The sequence below is a fragment of the Ascaphus truei genome, chromosome 2, assembly GCF_040206685.1.
Source record: "Ascaphus truei isolate aAscTru1 chromosome 2, aAscTru1.hap1, whole genome shotgun sequence".
In the NCBI taxonomy this organism is placed as follows: Eukaryota; Metazoa; Chordata; class Amphibia; order Anura; family Ascaphidae; genus Ascaphus; species Ascaphus truei.
In genome coordinates, this window is record NC_134484.1 from 371663691 (window position 1) to 371682213 (window position 18523).

At 46.6% G+C, this 18523-nt stretch overlaps 1 protein-coding gene across 1 annotated transcript in view; it reads right to left on the bottom strand.

Annotated features, from left to right (window-relative positions):
- The window catches only part of DYNC1LI1 (dynein cytoplasmic 1 light intermediate chain 1), a 28136-nt gene extending 14137 nt beyond the window's left edge, over positions 1-13999 (bottom strand). Inside the window, exons 1-2 of the mRNA XM_075587034.1 lie at positions 13707-13999; positions 11440-11513 (exon numbers count right to left, since the gene is read on the bottom strand). Of these exons, the coding sequence (XP_075443149.1) occupies positions 11440-11513; positions 13707-13828 (196 nt within the window). The 5' untranslated portion in view covers positions 13829-13999. The remainder of the gene's footprint in view (positions 1-11439; positions 11514-13706) is intronic.
- Between the last annotated feature and the right edge of the window lie 4524 nt (positions 14000-18523).

Sequence of the window (18523 nt, forward strand, 5' to 3'; positions counted from 1 at the left end):
TTGCAGGCAAGTTGAGCGCGCTGGAAAGTTATTTTTTTTTGTTTACTCAAGCGCCAAGCTTGAGTGAGCGTGCACCACGTGAGCGGGGACTTGCCTATATACATTTATGTAACTAAAAGTGGCAAGCACTGCACGCTCAGCGCCAGCCTTAAGGTGTGAAATGGTCCCTGAATGTTGGTGATGAGAGAATGAGAGAATGTAAATATACATTTATAAAGTGCCCACAGTGTATACAGCGCTTTATAAAAAGGTGTTGTGGTATACCAATGCTGTTGGTAGGTGTAGAAATGTAAGAGGGTGTTGTTGCATTACTATTGTGTGTAGATACTATGTATGTATAGCCCCATCTATAAACTGAAAATTTTGTTTGTGCGTCCCTGTAGACAATTTGATTGGTCCGTTGGTCCGGCCGCCCTCCCACGGCTCTCATTGGCCTGTGTGTCACGGCACCCAGCCCCCCCAGCCCCTGTGTGTCCCGCCTCCCACGGCTCTCGGCTCTCATTGCTGCGCTCCAACCCACACACCACACTCATACCGCTTGAGCCACCAACACTGCTGCCCCCTCTCACCCCTCCGGCTTTCATCCAGCCACACTGAGGAGCGCCGGGGAAACGAGTGCCAGGGGGGATGCGGGGAGTGTGTAATGTGGGTTGCAGGGGGGGGGGGGGAGAAGAGTGATGTGAGGTGCAGGGGGGGGAGAGAGGTGTGAGGTGCGGGGGGGAGAGAGATGTGAGGTGCGGGGGGGGAGAGAGAGATGTGAGGTGCGGGGGGGAGGGGGAGAGAGAGATGTGAGGTGCGGGGGGGGGGGGGGAGAGAGAGATGTGAGGTGCGGGGGGGGGGGAGAGAGATGTGAGGTGCGGGGGCGGGGAGAGTGATGTGAGGTGCGGGGGGGGGAGAGTGATGTGAGGTGCGGGGGGGAGGAGAGTGATGTGAGGTGCAGGGGGGAGGAGAGTGATGTGAGGTGCAGGGGGGAGGAGAGTGATGTGAGGTGCAGGGGGGAGGAGAGTGATGTGAGGTGCAGGGGGGAGGAGAGTGATGTGAGGTGCAGGGGGGAGGAGAGTGATGTGAGGTGCAGGGGGGAGGAGAGTGATGTGAGGTGCAGGGGGGCAGAGTGATGTGAGGTGCAGGGGGGCAGAGTGATGTGAGGTGCAGGGGGGCAGAGTGATGTGAGGTGCAGGGGGGCAGAGTGATGTGAGGTGCAGGGGGGCAGAGTGATGTGAGGTGCAGGGGGGCAGAGTGATGTGAGGTGCAGGGGGGCAGAGTGATGTGAGGTGCAGGGGGGCAGAGTGATGTGAGGTGCAGGGGGGCAGAGTGATGTGAGGTGCAGGGGGGGAGAGTGATGTGAGGTGCAAGGGGGGGGAGAGTGATGTGAGGTGCAAGGGGGGGGAGAGTGATGTGAGGTGCAAGGGGGGGAGAGTGATGTGAGGTGCAAGGGGGGGGGAGAGTGATGTGAGGTGCAAGGGGGGGGGAGAGTGATGTGAGGTGCAAGGGGGGGGGAGAGTGATGTGAGGTGCAAGGGGGGGGGAGAGTGATGTGAGGTGCAGGGGGGGGGGAGAGTGATGTGAGGTGCAAGGGGGGGAGAGTGATGTGAGGTGCAAGGGGGGGAGAGTGATGTGAGGTGCAAGGGGGGGGAGAGTGATGTGAGGTGCAAGGGGGAGAGTGATGTGAGGTGCAAGGGGGGGGGAGAGTGATGTGAGGTGCAGGGGGGGGAGAGTGATGTGAGGTGCAGGGGTGGAGAGTGATGTGAGGTGCAGGGGTGGAGAGTGATGTGAGGTGCAGGGGGGGGGGAGTGATGTGTGGTACTGTGAAGGGGGGGAACGGAGCTTAACGGGGGGATGGAGCGGAGACAGAGGGGGAGCGGGAAAATTAAATCCCAGGCAATGCCGGGTATATCAGATAGTTGGTATATAGGGATAGAATTACATTGTACATATGTATGTGTAAGAGACAGCTGTGTGTGCGCATTCATATACTGTAGCGCAGTATGTATAGACATGGCCTTTAGCCCTCATGGGAAGAGAGTTCAGTCACAAATACATTCCAAGATGCACTGTTTTTAAGTAAAACCCTTTCTTGCTTTATCCATTGTAACACCGCCGGAAGAAGATCAGTGTATCTCGAAAGCTCGCACAAATAAAAGCATTTTGTTAGCCACAGAAGGGTATTGTCTATTCGTTTTTGATTATTAAGCTCGGCTAACACGGTACATCTACAGCTACCGATATGAAAAAAAGAAGGATTTTTAAAATCTATCTACAGCTGGTTTTGAGTATGGTTTACTGTGGACCATAAAACAAGTGTTACGATAAGGGGGAGTTGGAGGGAGTGTCTGCATAATAGAACGATTTAAACACTTGGGTAATGTTTGATTAAATGCTTTGATCAAAATTTAATAGGTTTCTATACAATTTGCTATGTTGCAGCTTGTACGACTTCTTGGCTGTCTCAATTCATTAAAAATGTACATTGATCACACTTACATACTGGCAATGACACTTATAAACAATTTAAATTCCTGCTGAATGCAGGTTTCATTGGCAGTGGAATGTAATATTTTTCATTGTAAAGGTCAGTTCTCCCAAGTCAGTGTTGATTTATTATGTAATAATCAAAATAAATACTGCCCATCTCTGTTCCCATTAGGCAGAAAGGCTATCCATTAAATAAAAATTATCCATTAATTAAAAATCCATTAAAGCATGCTGACACTTGTGTCTGGCCAGCGAGAAGTCAATGAAAATTGTTCTGCAGAATGAGACTGCAAACAAACATTGTTTAACACCCTGGAATACATTTATAGTGCAAGATTTAGATACAAATCAAGTTGTGATCCCCATCACAAAGCATACATTGCGAATACACTTCTACAGCATGTAGCAAAAAACTACAATAGCCCCAAGGCACTTAGCTGTTGGTGCCGCCCTCCTCCTGGACCGCAGTGTTAAAGGACACGTGGATGTCACCAACACGCCGTGTGACGTCCGTGGCGTCATTTGACGCTGCAGTTCAGGAGGAGGAGGGCGGCAGCAACAGCTAAGTGCCATGGGGCAGTTCTTTCCCATAAGGCCCGATAGCGTGGCAAATATATATGGGACGGATATTTTTGCCACCTCAAAATATTGCCGCTGTAGGCCCAGGCCTAACGGGAAATCCACCACTGCTGATAGCCAACCCCCCCCCCCCTCTCCCAGCCCCCCCCCCCTCTCCCAGACCTCCCACCCCGCCCGGTGAGTACCATCCCTCACCCGGTGCCGGAGCAAGCCAACCCAGGGTGTACGGACTGTCGGCTAGGTAAACCAGGGAAAAATATGGGAATAAAAAAACAAACAAACAAAAAAAACAACTTGTACAGATCTCTTCATTATACAATGATTGTATTTACTCCAGACACAGGCTATTCTGGATAATAACAAAAAAGGTCTACTGCACATTTCCAGATATACTTACTAAAGTAACATCCCTCATTAGGCTGCGTCCCCGCTAGCGCTGAGCGGGCGGCGGTTACTTACATATATAGATGTATGCAAATCCCTCTCACGCGGTGCGCACACCCTCACCTGCGCTCAGGTAAACCAAAAAAATTTAACTTTCCAGCGCGCTCAACTACCCACAATGCCAGCGGGGACTCAGCTTTATGGACAACTTAATTAATTTTTAGTAAATGAAAAATCGGTCTTGAATGAGCCTGTAATGTGTTCTTCAATGCTCTGAAGTCAACAGCAGCAAATAATGCTTTAATTAATAGGACAAACAGAAATACAATACTTAACCTATTGTAAGGAATACATTTCAGAAAAATGATCCAAAGTATTTTACAGGATTCAAGACTACAGTAAGTTGCAATGCAAGTGATGCTAAACCAAGTCAGATGCTCAGCTGTAACATGCAGTGGTTGTCTGTTCTACAATGTGACCGATGATTCGTTTTGACAATTTCGCTACAAAACTTTCAAAATTATAAGCTAAATGCAGCAAAATCCCAATAAAAGCCTTCAAATTTAAAAGCATTAAATGACATGGTTTATGAAAGTGAAATAACTTTGCTTTTCCAAAAAATGTTGGATGTTTGTTTGTTATTAGCAACTATTAGATGTAGACTCGCTCAACCTTTTGTACCGTTTTGTAGATACAATCAGGAAAAAAAATGATGTCAACTACAAACTAAGATTACCCCATATAGGGTGAAGAGTGACTTATAATATGCACTTGATACCGACATAGCCACTGATGTCACGATAAAACAGAATGCAATTCTTTATCAATTTTAAAATACAAGTTCTTAAAATCTTAAACACAGCAAACTACAGTATAAAAAAAACTAAATCATGCGCAAGGCAAAGGGTTGTAATTTCACTGGTGGAAAATGTCACCTTTAAATCTGCTATACCTCCATATCATTGGTTGTACCCAGTGTAAGATATGGAAGACTGCCCGTCTATCGCTTGGCTAAACGCAAATACACAATACACCAGGTGGAACAAAGAATAATGGAAAAATGGGGTGCAGGGAGGTGTCCCTAATAGCGGATAGACACCCTACAACAAATAACCTTAACAAAAAACACAAGGAAAGATGTTTATCTGCAGTATTATATAGCGCTTCAGTTCGTGTTTCTCAGCCCAGCTACATACGGTCTATTGGTAAAATACCCATTATTTATTTTATTTATTTATAAAATATTTTACCAGGAAGTAATACATTGAGAGTTACCTCTCGTTTTCAAGTATGTCCTGGGCACCGAGTAAAACAAATAGTACATGGTTACAAGTACAGTTACATAAATGAACAGGGTATACATTATGCACCAATAGCAGGAGAGCCTCTACTAACTGATTATGCTTGTCTCCATTAATGAAGTCAGCAGTATAATGATGCTCTGACTAACTGATCTCCTTATAGTTTCTTGCGCTCTACTATGATTTTCTTAGTCTCTTTAGGATAGAACACAGACAGAGAGTTGGGACATTTAGGGATTAGGTTAGCAGTAGTGAGCGTGATAGGTTAGTTTGAAGCGCAAGCGTTCTGTCGGCTGATTTGTAATAGCAATCTCTTATGTATTACTGCTGGTTTAGCTGCAGTATACGCCAAGTCTATGATAATTAATCTGCAGTGTCATTAGGGATTGTATTTTGGGCATCCTGTATGTGCACCGATCTATCAGCCTGTTCAGACAAGACACCACGTTATCGGATTCGACACACGTTTTGCATCCTAAGGTTGCGCTTATAGTGCCTTGGGATGATTTTTTTAGAGACAGTCGCCACATGTAACTCTCTAAACCAATCAAATTGCGCGGCCCGTCCCTTTTAGTGACGTCACTGGCCTTGTCGCCAGCGACGTCGCTAAAAATCAAATTACAACTTGCCAGTGGCTACGTCATCGGTCGCGTCGCGAGCACTATAAGCGCGGCCTAACGCTTTGTCAAGAGTTAGGCCGCGTTCACGATGAAGCCGAGCGCGCGTGCTCGTCGCAATCAAACACGTTGATACTCGCTTATACACCAGAATGAATCCCACAAACCACCGTCGGATAACAGACCATCGAATTGCAGGTCCATGTTAATCCGTGGCGATGAGTCAGATAAGCGTTTCCGACGTTGGATATGGCCTCGTTCAGGGTGAGAGCGAGCGCGCTCTCACTCGGGCGCTGTGACGTCAGGCGATGAATAAGCAGGGGCAATTCCTGGCCATTTGAAATTTGTTGTGCACGCATGGGGGGCGAGTCGAACCACTCACGTGATGCGCCATTGCGCTACAAATTCAAGGTATTTTGTCTCTTGAAGCTGAGCAGTGGGGAACGCTCACGGGCACACTTTGGGCCAACACATTGTCGCAATGTGTTTCATCGCGCTGAGCGCGCATTCAGCTTCACCCTGGACACGGCCTAATGTGTCATCGGATAAGGCGTTCGACGGAAAGCGGACAGTTGGATACCGAGGACCACCTGTACAATACTTTACCATATGCCATAGGTTTTCCCCAGAGGTCACTGGGGTAGAAATATGAGAAGTCGTGTTTGATCACAAACACACCTCTGTTGAATTCTGATTTCATAGCTCAAGGGCAAGCCCTATATACCATTATTTTCCCATTTAAAATAAACATAAGCCCACCCCTATCGTAAATCAACTGTTGGGTTGACGGTTTTACAACAGAGAAAAAAAATATAACTCCTAAAAAAAAAAAAAGTGTTTAAATCTTTGCCTCGATATATAAATGCACTCATAACTTCCTCTCTCTAATACTTCGACACATGAGTCATAAATAGATTCAGGCGATTATGACGGATGTAACAAGACTAATTTTAACTGTCTTGCTCCTAAATTTGAGTGACAAATGAATATCTTGGCACCTCTTACCCATGTAGCGTGTGGTTTGATTTGTCTTTTTGCCACGATGGCGAATAGGTATCTTAGTATGTACAGTACAGTACAGATGACGTCATATGATACTCATTTTCTAATAAAGTTCTCCAAGAAAGCAGCGACCTGCGTCACCCCCTTTCTGTGAGGCACACGGAATGTCTCCGGAATGTTCTTTTCTTGGAGGCCGACAACCCAGAGGTCTGGCGATCATATATTGCCTTCTAAACGACATATGTCACTTTTAGTGATGTCGTCGTCCCCCTCACCCCCATTAAGTCCTCTTTATAGGTCTGCACAGACGCAGGAAGGGTCTTGACCCATCATACACAAAATGTAGTATTTTTTAAATCAAACTGTAGCTACATTAACCCCTGAAGCACCCGATTAAATATTTTAATCAATCTCTCATGATATGATAGTCTGTTTGCTAGTTTTCTAGGTGATGAAAATGAAAGTGGAGCCGCAAATCCCGGAAGTACGTTGGCACGCGGGGCTTCTAATCTTCTGGTTGGGGAGAGGTTAAAATTGTCCAATGCCAGGAAAATTACATACATAAAAACCAATTATATATGGCTCCACGTGTGTAAGACTTCCCAACATAAGTATACACACTATACAATTAGTTTAAGTAAACAGGAGCCAACTCATGAGAAACAAAGAGAAGGTGTCCAAGAACATTTTGGAAGATGGAATTCCCTGCGTGAAGAATTTACAATCTAAACAAAGATAAAAATAGCACATGGCAAATGTAAGAATTAGACAAAGCAGCAGGGAGATTTGGGTATTGTATAAACACTAATTAATAGCATTACACTGGAAAGATAAATGTAGTTAGGGTCATTCCAGGTGATTCCTGTCCCACATCACTGGATATATAACATGGTAGGTGATAAATCAGTTGCCACGACACTGGAAAAAAGTCCACGTTTAGTACAGAATTATGAACCAACTCAAGGCTACATAACAAGGAAAGAAAGAGCACTTAAGGAAGCATTCTTACGGCAGAAAAAAGGAATTAGTAAGGTGGAAGTGGTACATTTAAGTACTAACTGATGTCTAAAAACTGTGCTAGCGTTGAAGACCACTCAGGTCCTTTCTTTAGGCATGTTGCAACAGAAACAGAAAAAACAAGAAAAGTGCACAACTCATAACGTAGTAAGTAATGTAATATTTAGTGAAAAAAGTTAAGGTAAATATTGCACGTACAGGACAGATAATACTTAAAAGCATGTCATGCATAAACCAGCATGTACCATAGACAGGCAAAGCAGCCCCACAGATGGACACCTCATCTGGATCAGTCTTTTTCTCCAGATGTCGTGTTTTCTCGCCTGCTACGTTTGATTGCACTAATAGCAACTATGATGGGCTCTATTCTACAACAGGAGGGCGCAAACTTTTTTCCCTGCACCCCCCTGCCGGCGGTCACCACACCCCCGCGACCCCCCTCACCATGGCTCCGGCGTCATGATGTCACGTTGCCAGAGCAACGTGACATGACCATGCGGCGTCATTTGACGCCGCGTTGCCATGGCGACGCGTGTGGAGCCAAGGTAAGGAAAGGTTTACAGAGGCTCTGCAGCTTAATTTAAGTGCCTTCGGGAAGCGCGCGGGGCCTCTGTAAACCGCGCCCCCCCCACAGTCTCGCGACCCCCACTTTGTGCACCGCTGTTCTACAATATAAACAGTGGTGCATTGACGCCCAGTTTATTGCATCAATTCCCACCCTCCACTTCCAACGCGGTTTGTGGCACACAACCAATACTGCTCCCACATCATATCTTTCCTAACCGAAGGTATGGAAATGAATGTTGAATTTTATATAACTTTCTATGCAGTGAACACCTCAATATCCACTGCACTGCCGAAATATCAATAGGACAGAAAAGGGCATTAGTTAAGGTCTATCACATTTCAACAATGATCACTGCAATTGACTTCCTCAAGCCATCTACCCTGACTGGCAAATGGTACAGAGAAACTGCAGCAATGTCCAGTGCCATTCAACAACCCTAAATACATTCATTTTCCCCATTGCCAAGTCGACAGAATGGTGCTAAATTGACAGGAACACATGGAACATTGAGACATTAGTGCAAGCATTGCAAAAATTAGCATTCTGCTAAAATCGTGGTCTTAAAAGTGAACCATGGGTAGAAAGTTAAATTCTGCATGCTTTTGGCAACATTTTCCAATGTCCATCTGCTTTTCAAATGCACCATATTCATCTAGAACTTTTTCAGTGCTTTGAGAAAATCGGAAAAGTATTGTAGAGCTGGGCTGTTCTGAACCAAATAGGTCCACAAACGGGTAAGCTCACCAAAAACATGCAATAATTGAAAGATTTATATTTAAGCCATATGCAAGACATTTTGAGCACACTACGTAAAAGAAAACCGTACTAAAGCACATTTTCTTTTATTCTTTTAATTATGCATGAATGCCTGAAATCCATTATAACCAACCCTTTCGTTTTCTTCCTCATCAATTTCTTTTCATACTACCTGTATATGACATTATCCAAAAGAAAGATTCTTTAGTTGACCATTTTGCTCAAAAAGTTGGGTCCTACGCTAGCTATAAATCTTTTCCGTTTGTGGTTAGCCATGGAGTGGCCGGCATGCTTAATTTTGATAATGTTATTTTCTTTTGATTTAGTGCTGGAAGAGTTAGACCAGGGGTGTGCAAGCTGCAGCGGTTACAGAGGCCCCGTGCTCTTCAGCGCGAGGCCTCTGTAACTCACCTGAACAATGGAAAAAACAGAGCACTGCTCTTGGGAACAAAAAGAGATGGGAAAAAAAATTGTTTCACTCTAACTCACTTAGCTGAATTGAGCCGGCTTCAAGCTACGCAGCATCAAATGTCGCCATGGGGTAATGTCACATGACCCCGCTGCGTAATTTGACACAAGATTAAAAGGTAAGGGGGTGGGGCGACACTGGGGGAGAGCAGGCAGGGGGGCGCAGGGCAGAAAGTTTGTACACCCCTGAGTTAGACGATCAAACTGTGGCAATAGGACATACCAAATTATCTTATTCAAAAGCGGTGCCACCTGTATCGTGGGTGATAAGCCAGCTGATTTCTATTGGATCACAGAACCCCATTGATAATTACGGAAACGCCATAGTTTTTCCATGAATCAAAACAAGTCTGTTCTTAAATATCCAATAGGGTTTATATTAACCAAATCCATGTCTTTTGAAACAAATTGAGGTATAAATTAGACAAACAATGAGTAATTAAGAGTCGGGGTATGTTCAACAGTAAGTGAAACCCTGGTTTGAGCAGCTAAATTAAAAGGGGATAATTAGAATCAGGTGTTTAAATAATTAGGTAGATCTTCAGGGGGGAGTTTGGAAGGCCACACCCTATACAAATATAAAAAAAAAATTGTACGTTTGGTCTTCACCATACAGGTGTATGAAAAGAAATGAGGACCTCAGAAAAGCAGTTATTGATGCTCATCTAGAAAAGGGTCACACAACAATTTCTGAGGATTTGTGTCTCCACCAATCCAATGTCAGACAGATACAGGGTACAAATGGAGAAAGTTCAAGACCACAGTCACCCTACCCCAGAAGCGGTCATCCTAACAAAATCTCTCCAAAGAACAAAGCGGCAAATCATCCAGGAAGTCATAAAAAACCCCAGTGTAACATCCAAGGATCTGCAGGCTACTCTCGTATTGGCTAATGAGTGTTCATGACTCAACTGTCAGAAAAGACTGAACAAGAATGGTGTTCATGGAAGGATAGCCAGGAGGAAACCACTGCTCTCTAAAAAGAACATTGCTGCCCATCTGACGTTCACCAAAGAGCACATAGACGATCCACAAGACTTCTGGAACAATATTGTTTGGACAGACAATTCAAAGGCAGATCTTTTTGGCCTTAATGAGAAACGTTATGATTGGCTAAAAACAAACATTTTTTTCGAACACAAGAACCTCCTCCCAAGCATCAAGCATGGTGGTGGGAGTGTGATGGTTTGGGGCTGCTATGCTGCCTCAGGACCTCGACAACTCGCCATCATTGACAACCATGAATTCTGCATTGTATCAGCAGATTTTTTTTGTACAATGTCAGGCCATCCGTCCATGAGCTGAAGGTGAAGCCACGTGGGTCATGCAGCAAGACAAATTATCCTAAACATACAAGCAGATCTACAAAAGAGCTGCAGAGAAGAAATTCCACGTTTAAGAATGGCCCAGTCAAAGTTTGACCTAGAACTCATCGAAATTATGTGGCAGGATCTGAAGCGAACTGTCCATGCAAGGAACCCTCAAATGTCACCAAGTTGAAGTTCTGCAAGGAGGAATGGGACAAAATGCCTCAAAACTGATGTGAGAGACTGACCAGCAGTTACAGGAAACTCTTAGTTGAAGTTATTGCTGCTCAAGCGGGTGCCACCAGGTACTGAATCTAAAAGTTCACATACTTTTTTACACATGGATGTTAAATCATTTGAGGATAAATAAATGTTGAAAAAGTATCATGTTTGTGTGCCATTTGTTTGATCAGTTTATCTTGCTCTATTATTAGGACTTATCTAATAACATGTTAGGTCTGAAATATGTGAAAATCCTCACCACTGCACACTTCCCCACGTTGTGAACAGGATCTAAATTGGAGTTCAGATTTCTTTCAGCAATTTTGGTACCACAAAATATTATATTATTTCCAGTAGGTGATACCTTATAGTGGACCAACATGTTATTTATTTTATGCTGTATTTGCACTACCAAATCCACAAATGCAGTTGTTTAGGGAGCATATTCAATGAAGGGAACTTTAAGATTTCTGAAAGCATACACTAAAAAACAGTTTATTATCATGGTCATATTTATCCAATAAAAGGTATTGCAACCAGCAAAAAAAACAAAGACATTCAAGAAGAAAGGAGTTAACTTTCACATGATGCAAAAGCAAACTGCCGTGCAGATCAAAAACGTATTAACAGTCCATGCTTTGGATTCACTTCTTAAAAAGTTCCAAGAGCCTTACAATCAAGAAATAAACAAGGACATTTGTTAACAAATAGGATGCGGTGGTCAAAAGGAGGGGAATCATGACTTACCCAACAGCAGCACATTCTTCCCAGCAGGCAGCTTAGAGCGGGAGCGTGTTGAGACCTCACTCAGGATGGAGGACCTGTCCAGAGAGATGTCATGTGGTCAGAAATGTCCCAAGCCGACCTATTAAAGCAGCAATACCAGCTGCTATTTTTATTTATTATTTTACACAGTATGGGAACTGGGGACCATTGACTTCCGGGACACTTAAAAATCGGTGAAGTTACCAATTTGAACTCTCCTTGCAGCTGAAACAAAAATGGCCACCAAATCTCAGGTCAATAGGAAGCAGCATCATCATTGGTTGCAACTTTCCATTGGATGGTCATTTGAAGACACTAGGAAGTAACATTGGTAACTTAAACGGCAAGATATATAGCTCGGGATCCAGGGGGGGGGAGGGGCTGTTCCCAAAGCTTAAAATAGCGTGGTTCAGCTCCGGAGGACCTCCGGTTCCACTGCTGTAAAAAAAAATAGGGGAGGGTTAAACATAATTGCTGCTTTAAGTCTCATTGCAAGCCACAGTAATTCCCTACATCAAAGGCTGCACGGACCCCTTGATGCGAGGTTTGTGCCAAAACAAAAAGATTTGGTACAAAACTCACAAACATCAATCCGCAGATGCCAAATCACAAGGGAATATAATAAATACACACAAAACAACCTTACAACTAGTGCTGGAGGTCATAACAGGCCACTCCAGTATCAAACAGATGACATAATAGTTGTCAATTAGTATTATTATTAGTATGTAAAATGCACAAATTCTGTACAAAACAAAAATGATAAATAAAATAGAACTGCCTGTGAGCCTTCAGTGGCTCAACTCCACTACATAAAAGTGCGTAGCACAACATCCAAGTACTTAGCTTTACATGCATTTCTCCACACAAAAGATGCATTATAATCAAACTCCTTGATTAACCAACCATCAAGTAATAAAATAGCAATCCTACATGAATTTTTTTCTCTTCCCCTTGATCTGAACTAGGGGACCTCCCAGAAATCAAGACAGCCAGCGACCCCTCAGTTCCAAAGATATCTATTTTTTTTTTGTGCCAGTTGAAAATAAATAGAAATAAACGCCCACAACAAAATACAAATATGGAGGTGGATTACAAACAGCAACTGGGGCCATCAATGGAAAGCCACGACTATACGGCTTTAATATTTTCAGCTGGGACAAGCCCTGGCCCCAGCGGTCATACTGTTTACCCAGATGAACCCCCCAATCCACTGGTTATTTATAGCCTGAACCAGGGGTCCCCCACCTGGAATCCACTGGTTCCAGAGCAATCTATAACATCTTTATTCTCAGGATTGCTGCTATAAAATAAACAGTGACAACTATGGCAGCTCCTGAGAAATCAACATGTCTTTGGTTTATGAAAAACATTCACACGCTGGTATTCTGTTCGTTTTTATATACCCTTTACCAACATAACTGTGGCATTTCAGCTTTCCGTGCCAGTGACAGTCACGTCAGGTTGTATGAGGCCACACCTGTGGTTGGTCCTTCCACAGCCTAACTAGATATTAGACATTAGAGGACAGTTACTAGCACTGATTTACATGCTGAAGCACAGCAAAACACCATTTATTTGGGCTTGATAATAACAATCAAAAACGATGCTCTGATTAGCTGCAAAGCCAATTCACAAAAGCAACGAGAATCCCATGTGCACCAGAGAACTCCATGTAATTGGTGCATGTTTCATCCCTGCTCTGTCATTGTGCACAAACATGCCCTTAGCCCCGCCCAGCTGTCAATGAATCACGTGACCTCCGAGGCGCGCCTAGGTCGCCAAACGCAAACAATGCGGAGTGCGCGAGACACTGACAGGTGTGTGGGTACGTGCGCGCGGATAAGTGACAGGTGCGGCGCGCGCCCCTGCCGCCTCACACAGTCTTACCCCTTTTCCCCGCCCACAACACGCTTTAACACCTGACATGCCGGTTGGTCCCCCGGCATTCGCCTTTCGAATGTAGCCACCACCTCAAATCGAGCAATGAATGGGTTAGCCCGCCGAGTGAGGCGCGTGCACATTGCGCGCGCCGCCTCCCCATCAACATTCAAAATAACGGCGTTCTACCCACGTAACGGCCATTATGTGTTTCCCACCTTCCACCCCATCCATTCATTCAGTCAGCGCGCCACACATACACAGGCACTTCAGCCGCTTGGCTGCCAGAGATGTATTTTAGGCCGCGCTGGCAGGAGAGGGAGTTTACACTGATGATAATAATAATGATGAGGTGTGGCCGCACTCACCACAGATTCTGTCCGTCCTCATCCTCACTAGCCGCCGCCCCGTTGTGGCTGTTACCATAGCCCGCATTAAAGCTGGAGGATGGAGACGAGTAAGAGCCGGCTCGCCCCGATGCTGCCGCCATCCTATGGATTTCGTCTTCCTATTATTGTTTCAGTGGCCAACCCCCCCTCTCCCTTCTTTTCTTCACCAGCCACCCCTCTGCTGTCTGGACAAGGCGCGGTCCCCGGGAGAGAGGAAGCAGGATTCGCCAGGAGGGGGGGGAGACAGGCAGAGGGGAAAGGGGGCGGGGCGAAGCGGCATGGCGGATGTGACGTTTCGCCGGGTGCTTAGATCCCGCCCACGTGCGTGACGTAATAAAAGCAATTACAGCATTACTGCTACTGAACACCACACCACACCACACCACACCACACCACACCACACCACACCACACCACACCACACCACACCACACCACACCACACCACACCACACCACACCACACCACACCACACCTTTGTTGGGGGGGAGGGTTACAACTTATATGTATTGTTTACTATTGTAGCCCTTGTTCCCCCGTACCTGTGAAGTAACTACCAGTACTGCTATTAACTGTCTGGCATCCAGGAGGCCTGAGCCTCCGCGACTGGGAGCCTGGGGTGATTCTGGTTCGTCTCGGTGCAGTGCCTCCACCTGTGAGGGATCCCAACGTGGTGGGATAAGCCCCTTACAGCAACAATACCAATAATATACACACCGGTATAATAACAACCGTTACTGAACACACTATAACAGTACCCTGTACCACACAGTATAATAGGCCCAGCCCCGTACCACCAATGATTGTCCTCAAAGTACATAGGGTGCTTGGCACCAATACACTGATGTCCTTTTCCCCCAATGTCAGGACCTCCCCCCCCAAAATTGTAGGAGATCGCACTATCCCGTGAAGTATTGGTGCACTTAGTTGGGTACCTGCCTGGGGCTCCAGCACCTGGGTAAGGCCTCGTCCAGGGTGGCGCTGAGCTGGGGGGCGCACTCACGCTGGCCGCAATGAAACACATTGCGGCAACATGTTTGGCCAGCGTGAGAAAGCGCCTGCGCCCGTTCGGCGCTGAGAGCAAGCAAATTTGTATTTGCCGCTCGCAAGCGCATCACGTGAGCGGTTCGCCCAATGAGGTCGAACCAGTTCCGTGACGTTGTAGCCGCGCCCCCAGGCGAGCACGCGCCTAGCCGGCCACGAATCACCCGGCCGAGCAGGGCGCAGTGGATGAGCGCCAGCGCGCCCGTTCTCTGCCTGGCCGCAGCCTAATGTAGATTAACAAGGGGATCCGTCTGATCCAATGTTGTCATCGTCCGCAATGGCATCCGCCTCCACATGGGGTGAATTCCGGCGTTGATAATATCACCATACAGGGTCTCTTACAACAGAGGTGGTCTGGTCCCAGACCACAGGCCACAATCACAGTGCGGCGTCTTCACTGTATCCCTGACACTAGACAGTAAATGGGGAAGCGCCCCTATCTAATGGGCCTTCCCTGCAGCAACCACAAGCTACTGTGAGTCGGGGCCTAAGGGGGGATATACTAGGCCTAGTCTCAGAGCCACTGGCTCTGAGACACTACCTGCTTGATCCAGCTCCCTCTTCCGACTGGCGGGGTCCCGCTGAGCGCGTCAAATGTATCACTGTTGCAGGGGGAATCATGGGAGCCCTATCAGATGCTGTGGGCCTTGTGTCCCTATTCCCAGAGGCTCATGGGAGTTGTTGTTCCCCTAGGGATCTGGGTGTAATGGCAGCCGCTCCTTAATGCACTGCACATGCGCCGGTTGTAGCAATATGGCCGCCACTACTCTGAATACCCTCTGCGCATGTGCAAGCTGTTACTGCACTTCTAAAATGGCGGCGCCCTTCCCGGCGTCCCGCCGAGGTGCCCCAGCGACTGGGTCGCCCCTACAACTCTCCTGACTGCCCGGTGAGTTCCCCGCTTGTAGGTCCGGGCTATACTATGTATGAATTTTCATATTAATTTGGAAGATTAGATCATCTTAAAAATATTGACATGATGGATATTGGTAGCACAGGAGATCTTTAAATCATTGCGCTAAGCCTTGTTTAGTTTAACATGAGAATTGAAGGTGAATTACAATTTGACTTTTGTGGGCATCACAGCCCCATTTTGCATCATTACACAGGCCCCTGAAGAAATATTTTACATGTGATGAAGCAGAAGAAATGAGCTACATGTGACGTGCAGGTAGTGACATGAAAAGCTGTTCAGTCTTTAACAAAACACTTGCTGTGTAATTGATATTTCACAGTGTGAAACCGTTACACTGCCTCCCTCTGATGCACAGTGCAATAGCACCCTGCCCTGCTTATCACCATATTGAATAGGGGCATTAAGCAAGGATATAAAGGGGGAAAAGATAGCACACAACTCTCATTGTTTAGTATTGATCAATTCAATTGTGATAAGGCGTTTGAGTATCGCACGTACATCAATAAAATTATTTTAAGAGCATGTCATTTTATGGGTACATGATACTGTAGCACGTAGTAGTGTAGTGTAGCACGTAGATAGCTATAGTAGTGGATAGAGTCTGATGAAGTAGAGGTACACTATGAAACATGTTGATGTTTTTTTTTTTGTCCTAGACCTATATGGACTAGGTCCATTAGTCTCTACCCACTTCTATAGCTATCTGCTTGCGGCTATTATATTTGGCTAATCTGACGGTCCGGTGTCTGATCGCTGCCTAGCGACGTGATACCAGTGATGTCATCAGCCAGTCCACTGGAAGCTTTCGGCTTGATCGCCAGTAGTGTGGGAGCCTTATTATTATCAACATAGACACGCCAGGTCTCCACAATGTCCATAGAAGTTGTCGGCGTCACAGCAATAGACGCTCGGGATCCAGGCTGCTTGGAACTAAAGACTTGTCTGCATACCCGATCGGAGGCACACCGACGGTGGTTGCCAGGGACATGGGAGGAGGCTGTGTGCTATTGTGGTAACGTATCCATAACATGACATGCTGTTAAAGAATCTTATTGATGTACGTGCGATAATCACCTGCCTTATCACAATTGAATGTATCAATATTACACTTGTGCGCTATCTTTTTTTTTTTCTACCAGTATCTGAGATGACGAGCCATATTGTTATGGTCTAGCAGCAGACTCCCATAGTACTTCAAGGATTTGTGGTTACTTGATAATAGTAAGTATCGTTTTCCATATGTAACACTGTTTTTACGTTTAGGTGTACTTTCTATCACTTGTTTGGCATTATAAACACTTAATGCTTCATAGTTTTGTCCCATAGTAGCTTCTGGGCAAGTGTTAGCCCACAGCCCACTAGTATATATTATTTCTCAAATATTCACAATTTGGTGCACAGTTATTTTTAACCTAGCCTTAGGCAAGGAACTGAAAAAAAGTGGCTGCACTGTAACGCCACGGATATAGTAGGCGCGCGTGTTAGCCAAGCAATCTGTGGCCTGTGATGCTATAACGCTCGCGCTACCCACCAACAAGGCAGGACCCCGGAACTGAGGTAGAACGGCACAAAACCACGCACCCACAGCGGCGGAAGCGTGCCTGGAAGGTGGAATGTCTAGCGTTGCCAGGACTAGGTAGAAGATAGAGGGTTAAACGTGATACGCGCCGGATCCAGGGTTTGGAGAAGAGAGAATCGTCGTGGTCCGTTAGCCGTTGGTCTGGGAGTAAACAAGGGAGGATAATCCGATTCCGTGCAGCCGAGTCCAGGGGTTCTAGAGATAGTCGGTTTGGTACGCAAGAGGACACTGCAAGACAAAGCACAGGGAAGGGAGCACGGCACAACTACGGACAGCAACGAGGCTACAAAGGTTTATGCTGAGCGAAGACTGAGTGAGATCGCAGGGTATTTGTAGGGAGGAGAACCAATGGGAGGCGGGTCTGAGGTGCGGTCCCAGCAGAAGCTGGGATAGCACAAGGAGACAAGGGAATTACTGGTGCTTGACGTGAAGCTGGGGAGCGTTGCGCGAGTGCGCTGTGCGCTGTGCGCGAGGGGGAGGCGAGACATCAGCGGAGGTGGAGCTGAGCTCCGTGGGGATGGAATAAGAAGCCCGGGTGCGCACGCGCTCTAAGCAGAGCGGGTGTGCGCGCACCGGCGGAGAGAGGGGCGGAGGCACCAGCGGCTACGGTACCATGAAGAGGTAAGGAGGGAACACACCATAAGGGACGTGTTCCCCAATTCCTTACAGATGCACAGCGATGGAGAGTTGTGGCCGTGATGTAACGTGAGCAGTTTGCCCTCATTGGCTGAACCACACACGTGACCCGGCCTATGCACGACCAAATCAAAATTGTTTATCTGCCCGAGAATCGCGCACTCTATGGCCTGCCTCATAGAGGTACGCTTTTTGTTCGCCCCGCGGTCACAGGGAATATGGACGCAGCTTTAGGCTAAGGCCCCGCTCCCAGAGTCAGCGCACCCACACTGCAGACAGACGGTGCGCTGACATACACAGACCGCGATATGCGGTCTGTAGGGAGCGGGAGGTGGGCGGGAGTGGGAGGTTTGACAGGGAGGGGGGGCGTGGCTTGAGCGGAGGGACCCGCTACTCTCCCCCCCCCCCCCCTCCCTCCACGGACTCGGGCTGGAGCTGCTGAGGGTAAGTATTAAACACACACACACGCAGGCACTCATACACACACACACAGGCAGGCAGGCACTCACGCACTCATACACACGCGCACACACAGGCAGGCACTCACGCACTCATACACACACACACAGACAGAGGCAGGCACTCACGCACTCAGGCACACACATACACACACACAGACAGGC